The following is a 21,913-nucleotide window of genomic DNA, read 5'->3' on the forward strand; positions in this document are numbered from 1 at the left end:
TATCCAATCTAATAGATATGGTCATTCTCTATGATTGTGCGTTTTTAGTTTTCTCGTATATTCATTATTGTGGATGCAACAGATTTTCGTCCTTTGTGGGGAATTTTGAAATGAACTCGTGCAGGTGCGATATCACAGGAGTGTGGATACCAAAATTGGTTGCTCTAGCTTATATAGTCTCTGAGTCCTAGGAGCGTCCTATGCATGTGGCAGCATGAGTCACCAGTCAGACTTAGGGCCGGTTTCCTGACTTCGGGTTAAGGTGCTGATTATGAGTATGTTCAATCCTCTGTTAAGACCTTAAAAGAAAAGTCTAGACATTTGTGTTTTGTTTTAGTATCTTTTAATGGGTTACAGATCTTTTTTTAGGTTATGTGATTTCTTTAGAGATCAATTTTTTGGATACATGAGTGAATGTGTACAATAATATGTTTATGTTTGAACATTCTGCAATGGTCCGAAAGTGTCATGGTTTCGACGATAATATGTTCATGTTTAAACAACCTCCAAATGTTTAGTTCTGTTTTAAGAGCTTTTGTTTTTCTGTACTTATAAGCGTAATTTTAATGCATTATTTTGTACAATTTTTAAGTGAAAAAATATCTAAAATAAGGCGAACACAATTATTTGCGCACTTAGCATTTACCACTTTTAATGAGCCTATAGTAATGTAGAAATATGGTCATTTTTGTTGGACAAGGATTTCAATTTAGATATAGTTCATTGGACCTGCTCAATATTTAATCTCAGAATACCTCCAATGGTCACGAAATCGCCAAAACTTGCACAGTGATTACTAAAGTGTGCTGGTACGTGCGCTGTCGTCTTAAAAATTAAACTAGAATCAGACGTATGTACATACGTATGTATGTATGTATGTAGATATGATTTCGGCTTCATTTTTGGTTGATATTATTTTCCTCGCGTTGTTTGGCCTCATTGCTAATTAAGTGGGAGCTGCTGCATAAAACTTAAAATAAAATCACAATTAACATTTAATTTGCATTTCCGATTCACATACTGTACTACCGGTGCTTTCCGCTACGAAGAAAATTGGAATATCAATATACAAAGTTAATTGAATTTTTACCTGTGGCTTGGTTAACACAATACAACACTCCAATTTTAATGAAATGGAAAGCACAAGCGCCACAGGTCGACGACGAAACAATACACGAGTGAATGCAGAGGACAACGCGCTAGATCAAATCACAAAAGAGGTACGTATTCCTGATTCACGCTTATAAAACCAATTCCCACATGTCTTCATACATAATTAATTTATAGTTTATGTAAAATTTAGATATTTTTTTAATTTGATACATAAAAGTGAAATATACTTCATATAATCAAAGATTTTAACTTTGAAATCATCTTGAAACATGCATATATCTATATTTTAATTTATATAACTCTTTTCGCACGTCTATTTTATATATAAAAGGAATTTTAAAATGTGCAAAAGAAAGCAGCTATGTAGATAAAATATTAATGATGTATGCATAGGACTTGGTATTTTAACAAATCTATTCAAAAAACAATCAAGTTGTATACATTTGAGCCTTGTATCCACAGTATTCATAAAATCAAAGCTATACTCATGCCTCTTCGATGCGTTCGATCATTACAAATCCTTCCTTCAGTCAGATTCGAATCACCGAATCATTAAAAACCGAATCCGAGCAGTAGGGATTAATATCCGCAAGTTTTTTACGCATTTCGTTAAAATGACTCTAAACATACTATGCAGTTCGTGTGCCTTAGGTTGTGCACATTCGGTTTTTGTTTACACTGTGTAAGGTTGCCCTTTCATACAGGGCTCTGGTATACATATGGGCATTTCCGTGAAAATGTCTACCGAGGCCAACAAATTAAGTGATTCATACTTAATTCGGTACTTAATTAAATTTAAAAAACACCCTTAGAGATAATTTATTGATTAAATAAATGATCGAAAACTACGTTAATCATCTTTTAAAATAAATAAATAAATAAAATTATTCTGTTCCGTTCCATGGAGAACATTTTTGTTTTGTACGAAGGTACGTTCGCGACACGCGGAAATGGCCATTAACATAATTTTATATCAAAGAATTTCTACTATCTGTTCCCAAAAAAAGTAAAATGTTCTACTTTGTTATCCTTATAAAAATGAACTAAAGAAAAAACGGAAACATTTCCAACTCCATATCATTTTTTCCAAAATATCCCAAACAGGCTCAATGGTACCTACGTGAGGTAACTGAAGTGGAGTCGTCACTCAAAATATCATTGTTCATGTCCTTGTCCATTTTTTCATTATTGACGACCATTCATCCAGCTCCAGATGCATCTATACATACAAGGCTTTCAAAAATGGAAACTAAGAGAATTGGATTTTTAGTTTAGGAGATTGGTATGAGCATTAAAAGTTGAATTTTTTCAATGATCAGCAATTTACTCAATTTGTATGCACATTCTGCGTCTTTAAGGTCGAATAATAAGTAAACTACGTCATGTATGAGTCTTGTTTTGGTCTCTAATGTAAGGTGTATATGTTTTATATTTTTTTAAAACCCAATTACAAATTAAATATACAAATATTATATATTGTGAAATTAATTATACATTTTTATTTTCTTAATGTTAAAAAATTATCTGTTAATAATGGTACTTAGTTACTAAAGGCGGAAAAAGAGAAGTTAAAAGTTAGCTAAATTTAAGTGATTCTAAAAATTGCATGCAATTAGTTTAAGAGACAGTTCAGGGGATAGGGTTTGGCAGAGGGAGTTATAATTATAGCATAAAACCCTAAAAGGTTCATGATCAGCATAATTAGACCAACATATGGGTAGACGGATAGGCCTAAAAGTACGGGTAGGTCTAGATGGAACGGCCAAGTCAATCTGACCCAAGAGAGTTTGGGAGTCAACAGTCCCGAGAAGGAGCTTGTGCACGAACATTACGCCATTGCATATTCTGCGATGGTGCAACGACGGCAGGTCAATAAGATTTAGCCTAGACCGGTAGGGTGGCAAGATTCTACCCGAGTCCCAGTTAAAGTTCCGAAGGGCAAAAATTAAAAATTGCTTTTGCACGGATTCAATAACAGCCTGCTGCTCTTTATACTGTGGGCTCTACACAAGAACACAAGAACAATACTCCAATTAGGACGTACTAACGAGATATACAGTTGTTTCGTAACGGACGGGTCGTCAAACTCCTTGGACCAACGCTTTATGAACGCTAAAACACCCTTAGCTTTATTTACAGTTGCAGCTATATGGCTGTTAAAACACATCTTATGATCAAAAAGGACTCCGAGGTCATTTGAACTCGAAATTCGCTCAAGGACATGATTTCCTAGAACATATGAGACAAAATGTGGAGCACGACGGTAAAATGTCATAAGTTTGCATTTGGAAAGGTTCAGAAAAAGAAGATTAGTTGAACACCACAATAGTAGTTCACTTAGATCAAGTTGAAGGCGTGTGTGCAAATACCAATCAGAGTAAGAAAGACAGATTTTGACATCATCAGAATACATTAGTGTAGTAGAGTATGTTATAATTTGAGGAAGGTCATTCACAAATAAAATAAACAGAAGCGGGCCCAGATGACTTCCCTGTGGCACACCTGAAGTAACATTAACAGTATTTGACAACACGTTAGAAAACAAAACACGTTGAGTACGGTTAGAGAGATAGGACAAAATCCAATCTAGAAGATTCGTTGGGAACCCTAATAAAGCGAGCTTGTGAATAAGCAGAGCATGGTTCACAGAATCGAATGCCTTGCTGAAGTCCGTAAAAACTACATCCATTTTGAAAATACTGTGGATTAGGTTAGAAAACTCAAGAAGGTTAGTCGATGTTGAACGATGTCTGAAAAAACCGTGTTGCGACGGAGACATCAAGCTGCAACAAAGATGTTGCAGTTGCCGGGTGACCAGGAACTCAAGAAGCTTCGGGATGGCGGAAAGCTTTGCGATACCACGATAGTTTTCAATATTTGATCTTGAACCTTTTTTGTGAAGCGGAATGATGTAGGACTCATTCCAAATTACTGGGAGACAAGACTGTTCCTAGGAGAGGTTGAAGATAAGGGTCAAAGGTTTTGCAAAGGGACTGGGCACAGTGTTTTAAAATGCAACTTGGTACCTTATCTGGACCCGCAGAAAACGATATGTCCATAGATGACAAACCTTCCAGAACAACGCTTTCCTCGAAGATGGGCAGAAAAATGCTGTTAGCTTGAGGTAGCTGGTACGGATACAGAGTGGATGCGTTGTAAATATGAGACGAGTGCGTTGTTTGGAAAAAGGTAGCGAATAAATTTGCAATACCAACAGCAGAAGCTTCTGTTTTGTTCTGGTAATGAAGGGACGGAGGAAAAGCGTTTGACTTACGCTTAGAGTTAACGAACGAATATAATCTTTCAGGATAACTACGAAAGTTACTACTACATTGTGAACACTGACTATTAACGGCAAGGAACAGAGAGCGAGCGGAGGAGTATAGAGCTAAGGGCGACGTGGAGCCCGACCTCTGGTACTTTTTATAGAGTCTGGATTTATTGTTTTTTAAGTATGACAAATACTTGGAGAACCAGGGAGGCTTGGACGATACGGGTAGTGATATCTGGAACAAATTTATTAAGGGCGGAGTAAATAGAGCTATACAACGAGTTAACAGTTGCATCTATGTTCGGTAATGAATAAAGAAACGACCAATCAACACGCGAGAGATGTAGATCTAAATCGATAAAGTTTGTTTTGCGAAAACATTTTATGTGACAAGGAGCCATGGTAAGGATCTTCAGGGAGTGATATTGGGTTTGCTTTTGATACCGTAGTAAGAGAAGCATCGTTAACAAACATGAGGTCAAGAAGTCTGTCCCTAATTTTTTTAACGGCATTAATTTGGACAAGGGAAATATCCGTTAGCTCATTGTGGCAATTGGGAAAAAATAGGTTTGCGTCATCGCAAGGCAAACAAGAAAGAAATGGGAGGTTAAAGTCCCCCATGACAATAATTCGATCATTGCACCTTAATGCAGATACGACAGTATTAATTTCGGAGGGGTGGCATAAGTAAACCTCCGCATTAGACCTGGGAGGAATGTAAGAGCAGGTTAAATAGAAAAATACCGAGCCAACACGAACTTTGACTGCAACAAATTCAATGCCATGGATGTTATTCAATGGGAATAACTCAGATGAAAAATCAGATTTGACTGCAATCAAAACCCCACCTGCAAAAGATGTGTAGTCCATTCCATAAATATTGTAATTGTCAATGAAAATTTTATGATCATTGATAGTGAAATTAAGCCAGATTTCGGTAAAAGCGATGGCATCGAAATCAAAAGACGCACTATTTATATGAATTTGACGCAATTTGCCGAACAAACTGCGAACGTTCTGATAGTGAATAGAAAAATGGTACATCAGTTTTGTGGAGCAGCAGGCTCGGTAATTCTGGGACTCGAGCTCGAATCTTTGTGAAGGAACTCATGCATAATTGTATGCTCAGACCATATTAACGGCTCAAGAGATTTGGATAGTATAGAATCAGGGAGAATAATTTTAAAGGATGATATGTTGCGCTTATGTTTAAATGTAAATTTAGTCACAACTATATCATCAGGCGAAGCGTTAAGTTTAGAGGAAAGATGTTGTTTAACGTCCTCCGTTGTAGCCTCCGGAATAAGACGCGAAACAAATATTGCTTTCCGAGGGACCACTGATCTAAGTTGAAGTCCCAAGCGAGATCGTGATGGTGGAGCTACTTCTAAAAGAGATCTCGGTCCTGGGGCAGAAGAATTGGCAGCAACGGCTGGAGCAGGAATTGGCAAGACATCACCAGCAACCAACACACCCGCACTAGGAGCACTCACGTGGTGAGTGATGACAGTAGAAACTGCAGGTATTGGTTGATGCTGACGGGAACTTGGTTGCTAGAAGGAAGCAATGTGCTCGGTGTAAAGAACACCGGAGCCGCCGTTGGCGGATTTACAGAATCGGCGAGGCATGACCACACGGAGTAACAAATGCTTACCAGGCGTACCAATCGGATTAGGTTGCAAGAGATTGGCATCATAATGCGAAATTTTCCGTCTAGGCGATTCGCTCAAGAGTTTGAGCCCAAGAAACTGCGATTCAAGGGCTAGGAATTTCTCGTTGAGAGCCACGAATTGTTTCCGGACATCCAGAAACCCAGTTTGAGTCTGTCTCATGAATGTGCGCATTTCGGCCTCAATCTCCCGACAAGCCAGACATGACCAAGACAGGCCCATACGTTTCGAGATCAGATCGTTTAGCCGGCCATCGTTCCGCCACCAGCACATTTTATGTGGGCAAAATTGTGGCACAGCCAGCGGCTAAGGAATGAATCACCAATGATTACTCCACCGAATTCACAAATCTTTGCACTGCAAACAATTGCCATTATTGACAGCAGTAGAATCACTGTGCACGAATAAAAAAAGTACAGAGGGAGAGCGCATTCAAAATGGGAGAGCAGACAGCAGAGCGAGCCCGACAATCAGCAGCAGCTGCAATAATTCAGAGATGATCCAACGAAGTGCAGAAAACGAGCAGTAAGCTCACGAAAGCAGAGACACAAAGGAATAGTCCACAAAGAGGGAGAGTATAGGCAATCCAGAGAGAGTGCGAGCAACAATGCGAGCAGCAGGCCAGCTTATGCTTTCGAGAGAGTGTGGGCGATGCACAAGATGCGCAAGAACAGTGCACACCGAAGAAACGATAACGAAAAGCAGACTGGGTAAAAAACAATAACAAATTGCCTGCACGAGTCCGATGCGTTACGTTGCGATATTGTATTTGTATTAAACACTTGTTTATAAACGAAACACTCACAAAGTATAATCAAATTAAAGAGATTCGATGATATATCATAACAAAGTTACAGCAATGTTGTATGATATTTAAGCAAAGGGCGGAGAACGCAGGAGCAAGAAAAAACACAACCGGTTTAAGCAAAAGCTAGAAGTGAGTCTGATATTATATATTAATATAATTTACCTATAGAAAATTTATATCAGGGGAAAAAAGATTGATTATTTTCCTTGGGCAAATATGCATGGACAACAAAGTTCAACGTTAACAATGTATTGTTAAGCTTTTAGACATCTTTTATTTGTATTTCATAAAAACTAAAATTTAATTTGTATTTACGATTTACCTACTGTACACTACCGTTACTCTACTGCTACGAAGAAAATTATACGAAGTTAATTGAATTTTATATTATATTATAGCTTAGACGCGAGCGAGAGAGTAGGATAGCCGGAGAGCGTTAGAGCTGCTCGGGACCCCTGCTAAGCTGAGTACGAGAGATTTAGATACAAAAGATTTAGTTTACAAAAGAAAGACCCTAAGAAATAGGGTAATAATCTTTTTATACCCGATACTCAAAATGAGTATTGGGGTATATTAGATTTGTGGTGAAAGTGGATGTGTGTAACGTCCAGAAGGAATCGTTTCCGACCCCATAAAGTATATATATTCTTGATCAGCATCAATAGCCGAGTCGATTGAGCCATGTCTGTCTGTCCGTCCGTCCGTCTATCCGTCTGTCCGTCCCCTTCAGCGCCTAGTGCTCAAAGACTATAAGAGCTAGAGCAACGATGTTTTGGATCCAGACTTCTGAGATATGTCACTGCTACAAAAATATTTCAAAACTTCGCCCCGCCCCCTTCCGCCCCAACAAAGGACGAAAATCTGTTGCATCCACAATATTGCAGATTCGAGAAAACTAAAAACGCAGAATCATAGATAATGACCATATCTATCAGATTGCTGAATCTGGATCAGATCGAATCATTTTTGTAACCAAAAGCAAGAAATCAATTTGCAGTGGCTACGCAGCGCCCGACGTCACGCTCAGACTGATTTTCTTTCTCTCTCGCACGCACTCTTTGTCGTGTCGTTTAATATTAGCGGCGTCTGCTGGAGGAGAGCCATACTGACTTAGTATCGGGTATACCTGTAGAGTTGCGGTGTCCGCAGCAACTCACAACGTTCCCCCTCGTTCATTGACGTTGACATGCAATGACTGCATCTCTCAAGAGGCGAACCGAACGCGAACATGCAAGAAAGATAGCTGTTAGACTAACATTCGAGGAAAATTAGCACTAAACTTACTAAAAAACTAAGCATGCAATCAAATGCCACTACAATTACTAATTACTATAAGGGGTGTGAGGATTAGTAATTTAACAAGAGGAAGAGAATAAGTGGTGGATATAATATGTAAGAGGGAATTATCCGAGCATAAGACCCTGAACGGTTCATGTAAGAAATAATTCGATCTACAATCTACGATCTAGTCAGTCTAATAGGAATCGTGACTGTCTATGTCACCCCTGATCAAGTTGTGCACAAAAATCATACCAAGCATTTTCCTACGGTTAACTAAGCATGGGAGGTCTACTTATAGTAGTCTACTAGAGTAAGATGGGAGTATGACACCCGCATCCCAGTTAAGGCCCCTCAGAGCAAAGAGTAAAAAGTTTTTCTGTATTGATTCTATACGGTCCTGGTGTACTTTGTACTGAGGGCACCATACACAGGAGCCGTATTCTAAGTTCGGACGAACTAGCGAGGTATAGAGAGTCTTTGTTGTATAGGGGTCGTCAAATTCCTTTGAACAGCTCTTTGTAAACGCAAGCACGCCCATTGCCTTATTTACCATGGTAGAAATGTGTTCAGAAAACTTCAGCTTGTCGTCTAATATAACACCAAGATCATCCACCAGGGTAATTCTCTCAAGAGAACCACCACATATGGTATATGGAGCCATCCAAGGGCTAGAACGATGAAATGGCATAACTTTGCACTTCGAGGCATTAAGGTGTAACAAGTTTGCGCAACACCATGACTGGAAGTTATTGAGATCGGATTGCAAGCGAGAATGAAATGAAATTTCCTTATACTGGCCACAGAGTTTAACATCATCCCCATACATAAGTACTCGAGAGTATGTGAATACCGAAGGCAAGTCATTAATAAAGACTGTGAAGAGTAAGGGGCCTAGACGACTGCCCTGTGGTACTCCCGAAGAAACCTTTACTGGTGAAGAGAGGGAGTTTTTGAAGAGGACTCTTTGAGACCTGGAACAAAGATAGCTAGAAATCCATCTCAGGAGGTTGGGCGGAAACCCTAAAAGGTCAAGTTTATGTGCTAGAAGGGAATGGTTTACAGAGTCGAATGCTTTACTGAAGTCGGTGTAAATAACATCCGTCTGTAAGTTACCTTGAAAGCCTTTAATAATAAAAGAGGTAAACTCTAACCATGCTGAGTTGGAGATATAAGTGACTTGCAGAGATGTTGCAAGTGCGGAGTTAAAACCTTCTCAAACATTTTTCGTCTCTTGCGTCATGCTGGGAATACCCCGTCTAGTCCTGGTGCTTTTGTTCCCGCAAAGGAGTCTATTTCCCAGTGGATTCTCTTAGTGGTTAACAGATCTATTGGAGGGTGTTGTTCCTCGGTTGCTAGGTTGTGATGCATCAGTGACTTCGGTGCATTAGTGCTGTAAGGGCTTTATCACTGCGATCTGTCCACTGTTCGTCATCTAGCTTTAATTGACTCTGTATGATGGCCTGCTTTGAAAGCATCTTCCGGAGTCCTGTGCTTTCAGGTACTTTCTCGATGTTGGAGCAGAAGACCCTCCACGAGTTCCGTTGTGCCTTACATATTTCCTTTTTGTAGAATGATTTTGTATTCCTCATTGACGATCTCTTTGTTCGCTTGTTTTGGCGGTCTTGAAAAATTCCGTGAGGTAGTTCCTATGGAGAAATGGATCAGATTCCATCAGAGTGGCTTGGACCTCATCTTTGTTCTCGAGGGTTTTGCACTATGCGTGGCAGGCGTCCAGTAACTCGTTGGATAGGGTCTCTAGGGACTTCTCTATGTCTTCCGCGGTTTTCACTGAGCCTGGACTCGCAGTTGGTATTCCGGGGGTTTCTATAGACTGCTATCTTCGAACAATGGTTGAATTCACATTTAAACTGAATGTACTTATCTGAAAGGGATGGTCTTTCGAAGACGCTCCAGCCAGAAACCGAGATCTAGCACGTTGGATGAGGTGTGACCTACGGAGGTGTGCTCTTCCCCAACGTTTGCTATGTCTAAATAAGTTGATAATAAAAGTCTAAGAGTGACTCACTGTCATTGATGTCGGGGCTTCCCCACACGTTTTGAATGTCATTGGCGTCCGTACCAATGATGAGTTGGTGGGTTTTGGTGACGGCTGCTATCACCAGCATCCTGAGTTCGTCGGATGGTGCGGGTCTGCCGTATGCCATATAGCAGGAAGCTACCAGAAGGCGCTTTTCCTCAATTTTCAGCATCACTTCTGACAGGTCATCCTATTGTAATGAGACATAAGATAAGCATGGATACCGTACGAGTACGGCGGTTTTGTCCCTGCTTACCGATGTTGAGTAGACTAGTGCTATGGACCTATTGCAGGCTAAGGTAAACTCAGTCACGTCCAGGGATCAGTTCACAAGTAATTTGTAGAAACGGATTGAACTTTGAGGGAGGCGTCATGGTTGGTCTATCGTATAGAGGATGGATCGGGGCTGGGGCGAGCATTGCAGTGCTGTGTGTCGAATGGTGTATGTGGAAGTGGGGTGGGGTAGCGTCGGTGCCTCGGCTCTTTGAAAAGACTTACGCGGTTGATATTATTTAGATAATTGGATACATTATTATACCCGATACTCAAAATGAGTATTGGGGTATATTAGATTTGTGGTAAAAGTGGATGTGTGTAACGTCCAGAAGGAATCGTTTCCGACCCCATAAAGTATATATATTCTTGATCAGCATCAATAGCCGAGTCGATTGTGCCATGTCTGTCTGTCTGTCTGTCTGTCTGTCCGTCTGTCCGTCCGTCCGTCTGTCCGTCCCCTTCAGCGCCTAGTGCTCAAAGACTATAAGAGCTAGAGCAACGATGTTTTGGATCCAGACTTCTGAGATATGTCACTGCTACAAAAATATTTCAAAACTTCGCCCCGCCCACTTCCGCCCCCACAAAGGACGATAATCTGTGCCATCCACATTTTTAAAGATACGATAAAACCAAAAACGCAGAATCGTAGAGGATGACTATATGTTCTAGAGTGTAAAATCTCAACCAGATCGTATAATTATTATAGCCAGAATAAAGAAAACAATTTCATTCTTTCTCGCTCTGTCTCTCTCTAACACACAGGTTTCATGGTCAGGTTTGCCAATTGCAAAATATGAGTTCAAGGATCTCAGAACCTATAAGAGCCAGAGCAACCAAATTTGGTATCCACACTCCTGTGATATCGGACCTTGACCGTTTTGTGTCAAAGTTTCGCCACAACCCCTTCCGCCCCGAAACGGTCGAAAATCTGGGGCGTCCACAAATCTCAGCGACTATTAAGGCTAGAGTAACCAAATTTGGTATCCGCACTTTTGTTAGATTTTACTATAAAACGTATATCTCAAAATTTCGCCCCTTCCCCTGCCGCCTCCACAAAGGACGAAAATCTGTTGCATCCACAATCTTGCAGATTCGAGAAAACTAAAAACGCACAATCATAGAGAATGACCATATATATCCGGTTGCGGAATCTGGATCAGATCGGATAATTTTTATAGCCAAAAGCAAGAAATCAATTTGCAGTGGCTACGCAGCGCCCGACTTCACGCTCAGACTGATTTTCTGTCTCTCTCGCACGCACTCTTTGTCGTGTCGTTCAATATGAGCGGCGTCTGCCGGAGGAGAGCCATACTGACTAAGTATCGGGTATAAATGTAGAGTTGCGGTGTACGCAGCAACTCACAACGTTCCCCCTCGTTATAAATAATTTTAGCACATTCTTAAATTCTTAGATTGGTACATCGCTGGTACTCGGGACCGAGTTTATTCGTAAGTCCCCTTCTGGTTCCAGCTGGCGTCTATTTATACGCCTGCTATTGCTGTGTCAGCGAGACCGAAAGTGTGATTCCGCGCAGGGTTCACATTTCACCATTTTAACGATCGTGGGTTGACCTGGTTTTGTTTACTCGCGTTTTGGCAACTTGGCAGATTTGGCGTTGGCAGTTGTCGTGAGCTTTCTCGGTCATCTGACCGGTCGCCTGGTCTGGAGTGGGGAAAGTCTGCGTGTATGATTAGTCGGCGGTTCGTAGGGTCTGCGCCTGTCTTTGTAGCTCTGTGTACAGAGTGGTTCTTAGATTTAGGCGCATGGCGAATAATATATGTATTATTCAACGTTGGGAGAGGCGTTGTAGCGAACCCTTTTAGGTTCGTTACACAATCCCCTTTCTTCCCCGGCGAGAGTTACGAAGACTCGTTCATCGCGTGTGCGGTGGTGGGTGCGGTAGCTTTTTAGTGTACCTTTGATTTGGGCTGTTGGTCGGGATCTGGTGGTTTCTATTCTTCTGGCGGGAGCGTACTGATTGATGACGGTCGGCGCTGGGGCTATTTGAGTCATCTATCATCTATACTTGCGGAGCAAGCTTTTATTTTCCCTTCTTACCTCCCATGTTGCACCATGGTTTGGTTCATCCGCGTGCCCTTTTCTTGTTTTGATTTGATATTCGCGACTTTCTGTTTCCGGCTTTCACAATGTTGTAGCTTGGCGATGTTCGGCGACGGACAACTTTTGACCCGGTAGGGGCCGTCGAACTTGGTGGCTAGCTTTGCCTCGAAGCACTCGGCAGCGTTCGAGAGGTAGTGTTGGCGTAGTAGTACCAATGACCCAACGGCGGGGCGCCATAGTCGCCGGCGGAGGTTATAGTGTCTCCCTTGCTCTGGGCTGGCTCTTTGGATGTTATTCCGTACGATGGCAAATACCTCTTTCAGCCTCGTCACTTTGTTGGTGGCCGTCTCTGGCGTGCTTCCCGTCCCGGGCGTGACTTCGTCGTAAAGGGTGCCGGGGAGCCGGGGTTCCCTTCCTTGCCAGAGGAACGCGAGTCTAAATCTGGTCGTCTCGGAGACGCTTGAGTTGATCGCTAGTGTCATCTCTGTCCCATGAATTCTGGTAGTCGTCGAGGAACTGGGCGATCATAGACCGATTGGCCCTGTCCGTTGGGTTTTCTTGTGGGCACTACGGGGCCGTATGCTGTAGCTCCACGCCTGCGGTGCCTAGGTATATTTTAAATGATCGGCTGGTGAACTGGGTTCCGTTGTCGCAGACGAATAGTTTTGGCACGCCGAAGCTGCTTAGTATTCGTTCTCTGAAAGCTCGATCGAAGTTCGCTGTTGTTGCTTTTTTTAGTGGCACCAGTTCGACCCACTTTGAAAAAGTGTCGATGAAAACCAGTAGGATGGTGTTCCCATGCTTGGACCTTGGTAATGGTCCGACGAAATTGGCGCCCAGGGTGGCGAAGCGTTCTTCGGCTTGTGTAGCCTTAAATTTCTGACAGCTCACGCAGCCCTGCACGTATCGTCGCACGTCTCGGTGCAGTCCTGGGCAGTTATATCGCTGTGTTATCCTCAGCATGGTCTTCCGGACGCTGAGCTGACCCGCTGTTGGTTCATCGTGCCATTCGCGGAGGACTGTTGCTCGGCCATTCTTAGGCACGCATAGTTTCCACCGAATGTGGTCGTCGTCATCGGCTCCGTGTACTAGGTCGCGGTCCATTTTCGTATGCGTAGTCTGGGTATTTCTGGGGCTCATCATGGATCTGTTGGATTCTTTGTTTGAGCCAGGCTGCTGTGTTGTCTTCCTCCTCGATGCGTGAGAGGATTATCAACGGTTGCCTCGATAGCGCGTCCGCGACTACGTTCTGGTTGCCGGACCGTCTGCAGGGAAATTTTGACGTTGAAGTCTATGCAGGCGAGTACGGGGGCGGTGGTGAGCATGGTTTTCAGTTCGTCGAAAGCGTCTTGTTGATCTTGACCCCACGTCCATGCTTTTCCTTTCTTCAGCAACAGCGACATCGGCTGGACCACGCTACGGTGGCGAAGTTTGGCACAAATCTGCGGTACCAACCGAAGTCTTTCCCGACGATGACGATGTCATCGAGATATGCGAACGCGAACGGTTCCATGTCTGCGATAACGGTATCAAGGCTCCGTTGAAACGTGGCTCTCGCGGAGTGTAGTCCGAAAGGCATAACTTTCCATTGGTACAGCCCCCTTCCGGGTGTCGTGAATTCCGTGGCTTCCCGGCTGCGTTTCGGAATCTTTTCAGTATGTAGTTGATCCTGGGCAGCGGGTATGCGGCCGGGGTAGAACGCTCATTGAGTTGTCAATAGTCTACGCACATACGCCATCTACCGTCCTTTTTGCTGACCTTGACGATCGGCGCGTTGTGGGGGCTCCGGGATGGTTTGATTAGATCCTCCGCTATTAGTTGGTCGACCTGTTCGTCGATGATCCGCCGCATGGCCTGATTTTTCGGGTAGTACCGCTGTTTTATGGTGCGGTTGTCCCTCATGACGATAGTGTGTTCCGTTTTATTTGTCGTTCCTCGGTCCGAATCGTCTTCGGATGCTTCGTCGATTCCTGGGTCGCAAGTGTGGTCGTGGTTCTAAGGGAGGATCGTTGTGTCGAATGCGCTTGTTGACTCGACTTCGCGAGTGTACGTGGGCGCTTATGTGGGTGGCTACCGCGGGCGGGGTTGACCATGGGTGGGGTACCCGTGTGGGTCTCGGTGGCGATCCTAGTGTTGGACCGACGGCTAGTTTGGGCGACGAAGGTTTCGGACATGGCTCCAGGCGTGGTACTGGGTCGCATGCCGGCGCTGTGCGAGGGGTGCCTGTGACGATCGATGGCGTGTTGGCTCCAGGTGGTCGCCTTTCCCGGTTCCTGCCTAAGAAAACGCGGGTGTAGCTCGTCGGTCTCTGTCGTAGAGGTCGTAATTGTGTCGCTGGCGCTGTCGTTGCAGTCCTGGGCCATGGTGTCGGTCGGAAGTGGTACCTCGAGCGCTTGGCTGCTGCGTGGCGGTTTACGCCGGTGGGCCGGGTTGTATTCCAGAGTGGCGTCCTGGGTTCCTTTCCGTTCGTTGCTGGAATCGCGTCGGTGCCTTGGGGAGACCGGCTCGCTTTCTTCGTTGCTTTGCTTGGTCTTGGGTTTCTTGGAGTGGGCCTGGAGCTTGTATGACTCGTTGTGGAAGTGGATTCTGTGTTCCTTGTGCTTGTATCTCGTTTCGTGTCGGGGGATTCGTTGTTGGCGGGGGTCTCGAGTTCGTGGGTCCTGATTGAAGCTTCGGGACGCCCCGGTGTCGATCGTGGCTTCGGTGCGCTGCCCTCCGATGGTCCCTCTCGCCACAATCCGGCCGTCGTGTAATTGTAGCGGGTTCTTTAGTTGCGTGTCTGATGAAGCGTCGTGACCGGCTGTTCCTGTGTCAGCTGGGGACGCGAGTCGTTTCCCGACGGGTGTCGGCGGCAACAATTTACGATCCGTACTCCGCGCTTACCGCATTTCCAAAAGAAGAGGATGGGCAGGCTAGCGCAGTCGCGAGAAACATGCCCAGCTTTCGCTCAGGTTCGCGATGGGAGTGGTGATCATTTGATGCGTAGCTCCCTGGGTTGGAGGGCCTACTTGTGGTAGCCTCCTCGCTTGTTCTGCGGTGTTCCAGTGGGGTTTGGGACGGGATTCCGATTTGGCCCGCCTTCGTTTTTCACTGGCTGCGCCGCTGGCCGTGTGTTCCTTGGCGGTTGTCGAAGGGGGATTGGCGTCGCTGGGACGTTTCGCTCCTGTATAATTTCGTACTCTGTGGCATCGGATCATCATGAGTTGCGCCAGGTTTCGTAGTTCGTGGATTCTCACGATTAGGTGGTACGCCTTGGCGGCTTTATACCCGGCGGGGTGCATGAGCAGCCGGAGCTCGATGACGAAATCCTTGAACGATTCGCCCACCGCCTGTTTGCGGTCTCTGATCTGGTCTTCCAATTGCTCGAAATACCGGAAAGGCAGGAAAAAGGCTGGATTCCCCATTTACGGCCCCGTTCTGCCATCTGTGCGTCGTGACTGCAATAATGGCTGTCTGTGGGGTCGTTTTCTCCTGCCGTTGGCAAGATCCTTCTCATGGGCGAAGGCCTTGGTTCCGGGGGCGGGGGCTTCGGTAGCTTCTGCTGCGCTGATTTTGCCCTCCGTGATTCCCGGGATTCGTAGGGTGAGCTCGGGGTCGGTTTTCCGCTTCTCCGTTTGCTCCAAGGTGTCGGGCTGTGGCGATCTGGCTCGTCCCGGTGATTTGGCGTACTGTCGCTTGACTTCTGCCAACCTTATCCAGGCATCGTGTTCGAGTGGCCCGTCGACTAGTTCGGCGAAGTTCCTCCGCAAATGTTCCATGTTACCCTCGCGGCTGAATCCGAATTCTTCCGCGAAGGACTCCAGCTCCTCTCGGCGGCATTTGTGTATCCAGCCGGTACTCACCCCTGGGTTGGCGATAAATTCTCCAGGGTAGTACTCACCGGGCTGTTCCTCTGTATAAGATTCCATTGCTCCGCTTATTATTCGAGTTTGTTATTTCGTTTGGCTCGCGTATTCCCGTCACTGGGGCACTGTGTCGAGCTTCGCGGCTGGTGCTTCGAATTTCCTTGCCTGATGCTATTTTACTTTGATGAAGGTTGAGCTGCAGCACCCTCAATTTCATAAGGGGCTAACTCAACCTCACACGAAGGGTTGACTATAATTGTCAGGTCGCCGTCCTCCTTTTCCTCCGAGTCGCCCAAGACCTTGGGCGACCTCCACTATGATCTCCAAACCTAGGTCTTTCTCGACCTCGACCGGCTGCAGGGTGTGCGTTTTCTTGTCTGCCTCCTTGCTGATCTGGAGGATCACATGCTGGCCCGCCTCGTTCGGTAATGGATTACCAGCATGCAGAACTCTCCAGTCTGGATTCTGCCTCTGCAGCAGCATCAGCGCTCGCTCTCCCTGGACACATTCGCTTTTGGAGTAAACGGGATCAGCTCCCTGTCTACCACCTCTAGCTTGGCCCACTCCTACAAAGCTACCAGTTGGGGCACCTTCTTAACCAGCTAGAGGCTGTAGGCTATATATGTACTTAGAAACAAATTGTACACACATATGGTGTAAAGTTTATTCGGTAATATTGACATAATATGAAAAAAATCAATTAAAATAGAAACACGACTTTTTACAACAAAAACTTAATTTTTTCCAGCAATTTCATTTGTTTCCTGTAAAATAATGATTTCAATATAATTCAGAATTTTATTTAGTAATCAATTATTTTGTGGTACCAATATTGGCTATGGGGTAAGAAAATATCGTGTTATTATGAAACGAGCCTCAGCAACGGTTTACAAATAATATTGAGATAGCATCAAGGTTTTGCAAATGATATTCCAGCTCAAACTATTCAATTGATTTAATTCTATTTAATATTAACTGCCACATACTACCAAAAAGCCACTTTTGAATGAAAACGAGGCGGAATGTTTTAAGTCGCTGCTACGACCGATCCTACATTTATACCGGATACTTAGTCAGTATGGCGCTCCTCCACCATCAGTACGAATTGTACTTCGAGAGAGACAGAAAATGAATGAGCGCGTGGATGGTGCACAGTGGCGATTTAGACGAAAAGAGGTGGCAAAAGTCGACGATTTTTTTTAGCGCTTCGGATACAATAGATGAACGCATCTAATAGAGAAACGGATAGTGGTATAGCAAACCTTTTTGCTTCTTTTTTTTTAGCTCGTTTTTCGAGCTTGTAGCAGATAAATCGGTATATAAGCTAAACGGCTTCGAAGCGCAGAAAGGGCTTTTAGACTAAGGTAATAAATAGTTTAAGGAACATACACAATAAAAATCTCTGGAAAACTTAGGTAAATATTTTTTAAGTCCAGTCAAAGTTGGAAAAACTGCTCAGGTACACTTAATATTAGAATAATTTTATATTTCGCGCTACCTCAATTATGTTGTTGGTTGTTAATGAATATGCTGTCTTTCTGACCAGGTTTTGCATGCAAGAATTATATGTATGGAGTTAATTTTAAAACTTGCATGTACCAATCTGCGTGAGGGAGAATCTATTGACAACAGCCAAGGAAATACAAAAGACTAGGAAACAAATTATTCAAGAACAATTTTTAGACAAACTTACTGAAAGTGGACTGCCCCAAAAAAGGATTTGGAAACACAAACGATGGAAACTCATCACCGAAATTCTATGAGAAAAACGAAAGTACTGCAGAAATAACTGGTTTGGATTGGGTGTCATTTTGAATATTTTAAACTGCAAAGAAAAAATAATTACCCGCAAGTTTGGTGAATATGCCTCGAAGACTGCAGAGCTGTTACTGGAAAAATATCCTGAAAAGAAGCTAGGTTAGGTTAGGTTAAGGCGGTAGCCGGGAAGGGGAGATAGGAACTCCCGCCCCACCAAGGCTCACTTGGACCTACAGGAGGTCCATTGTGTTACCGCATGTGCCCCTTCTCGTTGCCTGAACCGTGAGAGCAGACTAATGCAGCTTAAGGGCAGTCCAATCCGTAGGCTTGGATGAATTTGGTAAAGGTCCCTGGTTTGATTTCAGACACGTCCGAAATGTCCGTGAGGAAATCAGCCCCGAGAATCTGAAGACGACGATGTGGGAGACTGATTCCTCCTCTTTCTCAACTCCTGCAGAAGTCGTTATGAGGGATTGAAAATCTAGAGGCGTGAGTGCCGATCTGCCAGTGTCCCGAGATGGCTCGAGTGAATGTACTCACATTGTACATTGTACGAACGCTCCGCCGAGCGTTTTTTCGACCGATGAGGCCATATCGATCTCGGGACTTTACTGGAGATGGTTTGAAGCTTACACGTAGCCAAAGGCAACGCTACCTGCTCCCTCTCTGATAAGAGAGGAATTGTAGTGCCCTGCCTGGCTAGCTATTCGGCGGCGTCGTTTCCCCTCGATGTCCCTGTAGACGGGGACCCATATAAGGAAGAGATCTAACTGCTCTGCGATCTCGTGCAGATACCTGCGGAAGTCATTTACAGTCGCTGAGTTCGACAATATTGAGCCTAAAGCTTTAATAACTGCTTGGCTGTTCGAGAAGAGGCACACTAAGTGCGTATCTAGAAGTAGTTTGGAGACGATAGAAATGGCCTCCTTGATGGCTACAACCTCCGCTGGGCACACTACAGTGATCCGGGAGCCTGAAGCATTGACTGATGTTCAGCTCGCTGCAGTAGACTCTTCCTCCCAAACAACCGTCTAACTTTGAGCCATCAGTGTAGAAGTGAACCGCATTTGCAGGTCCTGGTTCGCCCATCTCCCAGTCTTCCCTACCTGGAAAGGCGTCCAGAGGTGATCACTAGGGATACAGTAATCTGTCCTCTCGGACGCTTTCGACAGTTTGGCTTCTCCCATTCTAAAGGCAGAAAGTGTTGCCACCTTCTTACCCATGAGATCTACAAGGAGGAGGTTCAGCACGGTATCCACGGCTTCCCCTAAGGTAGTGCGTAGCCCGCGGGTTATGCATAGTTATGTTAAGAAAAGTTCTTTTGTCTAGGGCTGGCCACCATACTACCACTCCATAGATCATGATTGGTCGTATGATGGCGGTGAATAGCCACCGAACTATAAACGGGGTCATTCCCCATTTTAGTCCGATTGCTTTCCGGAGGGTCGAGAGGACTCCGCTCTGTGTGCCTCTGCTGACAAATCTGGTGCACGTTGACGTCCCCAGTGAAGCCTCAACCGTCCTGCATTGTAGCATCTGATCGATCAGGCTCACCGTCCGATTGGGGAAAGATTCCATCGTAAATTATTTTAAGCCAGTTAATGGCTTCATGTCCCGCGTGAATCAGTTGGGCAGGGAAAATGCCGTCTGGGCCCGCGGACTTGTAAGGTTTCAAGATTCTGATCGCCCAGAAAATTTTCTCCTGGCTTAGCAGGCTCAGTATGTCATTTGGAACGACAGAAGGAGGCGCCAAGTAGTTGAGTCTGTTTTCATCGCAGCCAGGGAAGTGAGTATTTAGGAGAAGATTTAGCGACTCATCGCTGGACGTAGTCCACAACTGGTCAGCGTTCTTCAAGTAGCCCAGGGTGGGTGTTGTCTTCGAGAGAACTCTGGGCAAGCGCGAAGCTTCTGAGTTCTTCTCGATTTAACTGCAGAACTTAAGCCAGAAGGCACGTTTGGCTTTCCTAAGTTCTTTGTTGTAAGTTGACAGACTGACCTTATACTCGGCCCAGTTTTGCTCAACGTTTTCAGACTTAGCTTTATTGAAGAGTCTCCGGGAGGCTTTCCGGAGTTCCCCCAGCTTCGAATTCCACCATTCAGGTTTCCTCCGGCCTCTGTTCTTGCCAGAGGGGCAGGCTTTATTGCAGGCGTCGGTGAAGATCTTAAGAAGACGAGTCGTAATTAACTGAAAAGGTACTCACACCTTTCGTTTGTGTCAGTGCTTGCCCACTGACAGTGATGTGCGTTAGCGTCGCATCCCACAATTAGGACGATGTCCATGGCCAAACAGTCTGCGATTAGAGCCCGGAGAGGTGCGTGTGGAGGGGAGTCTGGTTGATCATGTCCCATGTATGCGGAGCAGATCGTCAGTGAGCGCTCCTGGACTTCGAGGCTCACTGCGGTGTGGTCTTCATTGCTGAAATTTAGGAGCAAAAATAAGTGCAAGAATGTAGGTAAGAATTTTACCTACGGTTTCAGCTACACTACTGGCCAAAATAATAAGTACAGCAATTCTACAAAGCGAAAAACTAAAAACGTATCAAAATCTGTCCACTTTTTTCTTATAATTTATAATCTTTTAATAGTATATAGCCACACTTATTTTGGATGATTTCGGCCATTCTTCTTGGCATACTAGCAATAAGTTTGCGGCAAGTCTCCACTGGAATCTTATACCATGTTTTTTGCACAAATTCTCCAAAATTCTATTTCTTTTCGAAAACTATTTTTACCAATTCGACGTTTCAAGTCACCCCAAAGGTTTTCAAATGGGTTTAAGTCAGGAGACTGACTTAGCCAAGCCATAACGTTTACATTTTTCCCGTAAACCACGCCTTCACCACCTTTGAGGTGTGTTTTGGGTAAATTTCCGGTAGAAAGATCCATCTCAAGGGCATGTTTTCCTCAGCAAACGGTTGTATTATGTCTGTCAATATGTTTTTATACCCGAATTGGATCAGTTATGCGATGTAGCGGCTCAACGCCATGCCAAGAAAAATAGCCTCAGATACCTATACATCGGACTCCGTTCTTAACCATTTTCTTTTTGTACCGGAAGTCGAATTCTTTGCCCTTGGGTCGTTGTATACATCTTCTGGAGTCATTATCAAAAAGATTTATTTTTGTTTCGTCTCTCAATAATATATTATTCCACTTTTAAGACCCATCTGACCCAGACCATGCCAAAAAATTTTCAACGACTTTTTGCCTCATCTTCAAAATTTTTACTCGGAGTAAGGGAACTTTTCGGACTATTCGTCCTGTTAGGTCTGTATATTGAAGTCTCGGACGATCCATCAGACCTGATTTTTCTTTGCCAATTTGAGCGGATATGGCCTTGGAAGACATGAAGTGATCCTTTTTTGCAAGACTGATGATGCGGATGTCCGTTGTTTGTAAAGATTTCTTCTTCCATCCTCGATTTTCAATAAACACTTTAGATATAAAAGCATTCTGAACAAAAAATACCGATCGTCCAAGACTTTTCGCAACTTCCCGGAGAATTTTCATTTGAAATTTTAGAATAGTTTTTCTAAATATAAAAGACCGAAAACTTGGGTGGCTGCAAATTATTGTATTTTACGACGAAAGAAAGAAGTGCGTCCGTTCGTTTCAAATCGATTTTTTCGACATCCCAATGTATTCAAAACAATTTCTTCTTAGCCTATCTTACCTACGGTGGCAAAGCGGGGGAATTCGCCAAGAGCGAGAGAGTGAGCTTTTATTGCGCTCCCGCTTTGCCCTAGCCTAACTTACACTAGACTTCATAAGATCTAGCTCTACTATGTCAT

General features: G+C 44.2%; 1 protein-coding gene across 1 annotated transcript in view; it reads left to right on the forward strand.

Moving 5' to 3' along the window:
* Window positions 1-1,133: 1,133 nt before the first annotated feature.
* LOC6603591 (leucine-rich repeat flightless-interacting protein 2) overlaps window positions 1,134-21,913 on the forward strand; it is an 80,802-nt gene continuing 60,022 nt past the window's right edge. Inside the window, exon 1 of the mRNA XM_026989976.1 lies at window positions 1,134-1,220. Within this exon, the coding sequence (XP_026845777.1) occupies window positions 1,134-1,220 (87 nt within the window). The remainder of the gene's footprint in view (window positions 1,221-21,913) is intronic.

The sequence above is a fragment of the Drosophila persimilis genome, unplaced genomic scaffold (assembly GCF_003286085.1).
Source record: "Drosophila persimilis strain 14011-0111.01,24,50 unplaced genomic scaffold, DperRS2 tig00000477-arrow-pilon, whole genome shotgun sequence".
NCBI lineage: Eukaryota > Metazoa > Arthropoda > Insecta > Diptera > Drosophilidae > Drosophila > Drosophila persimilis.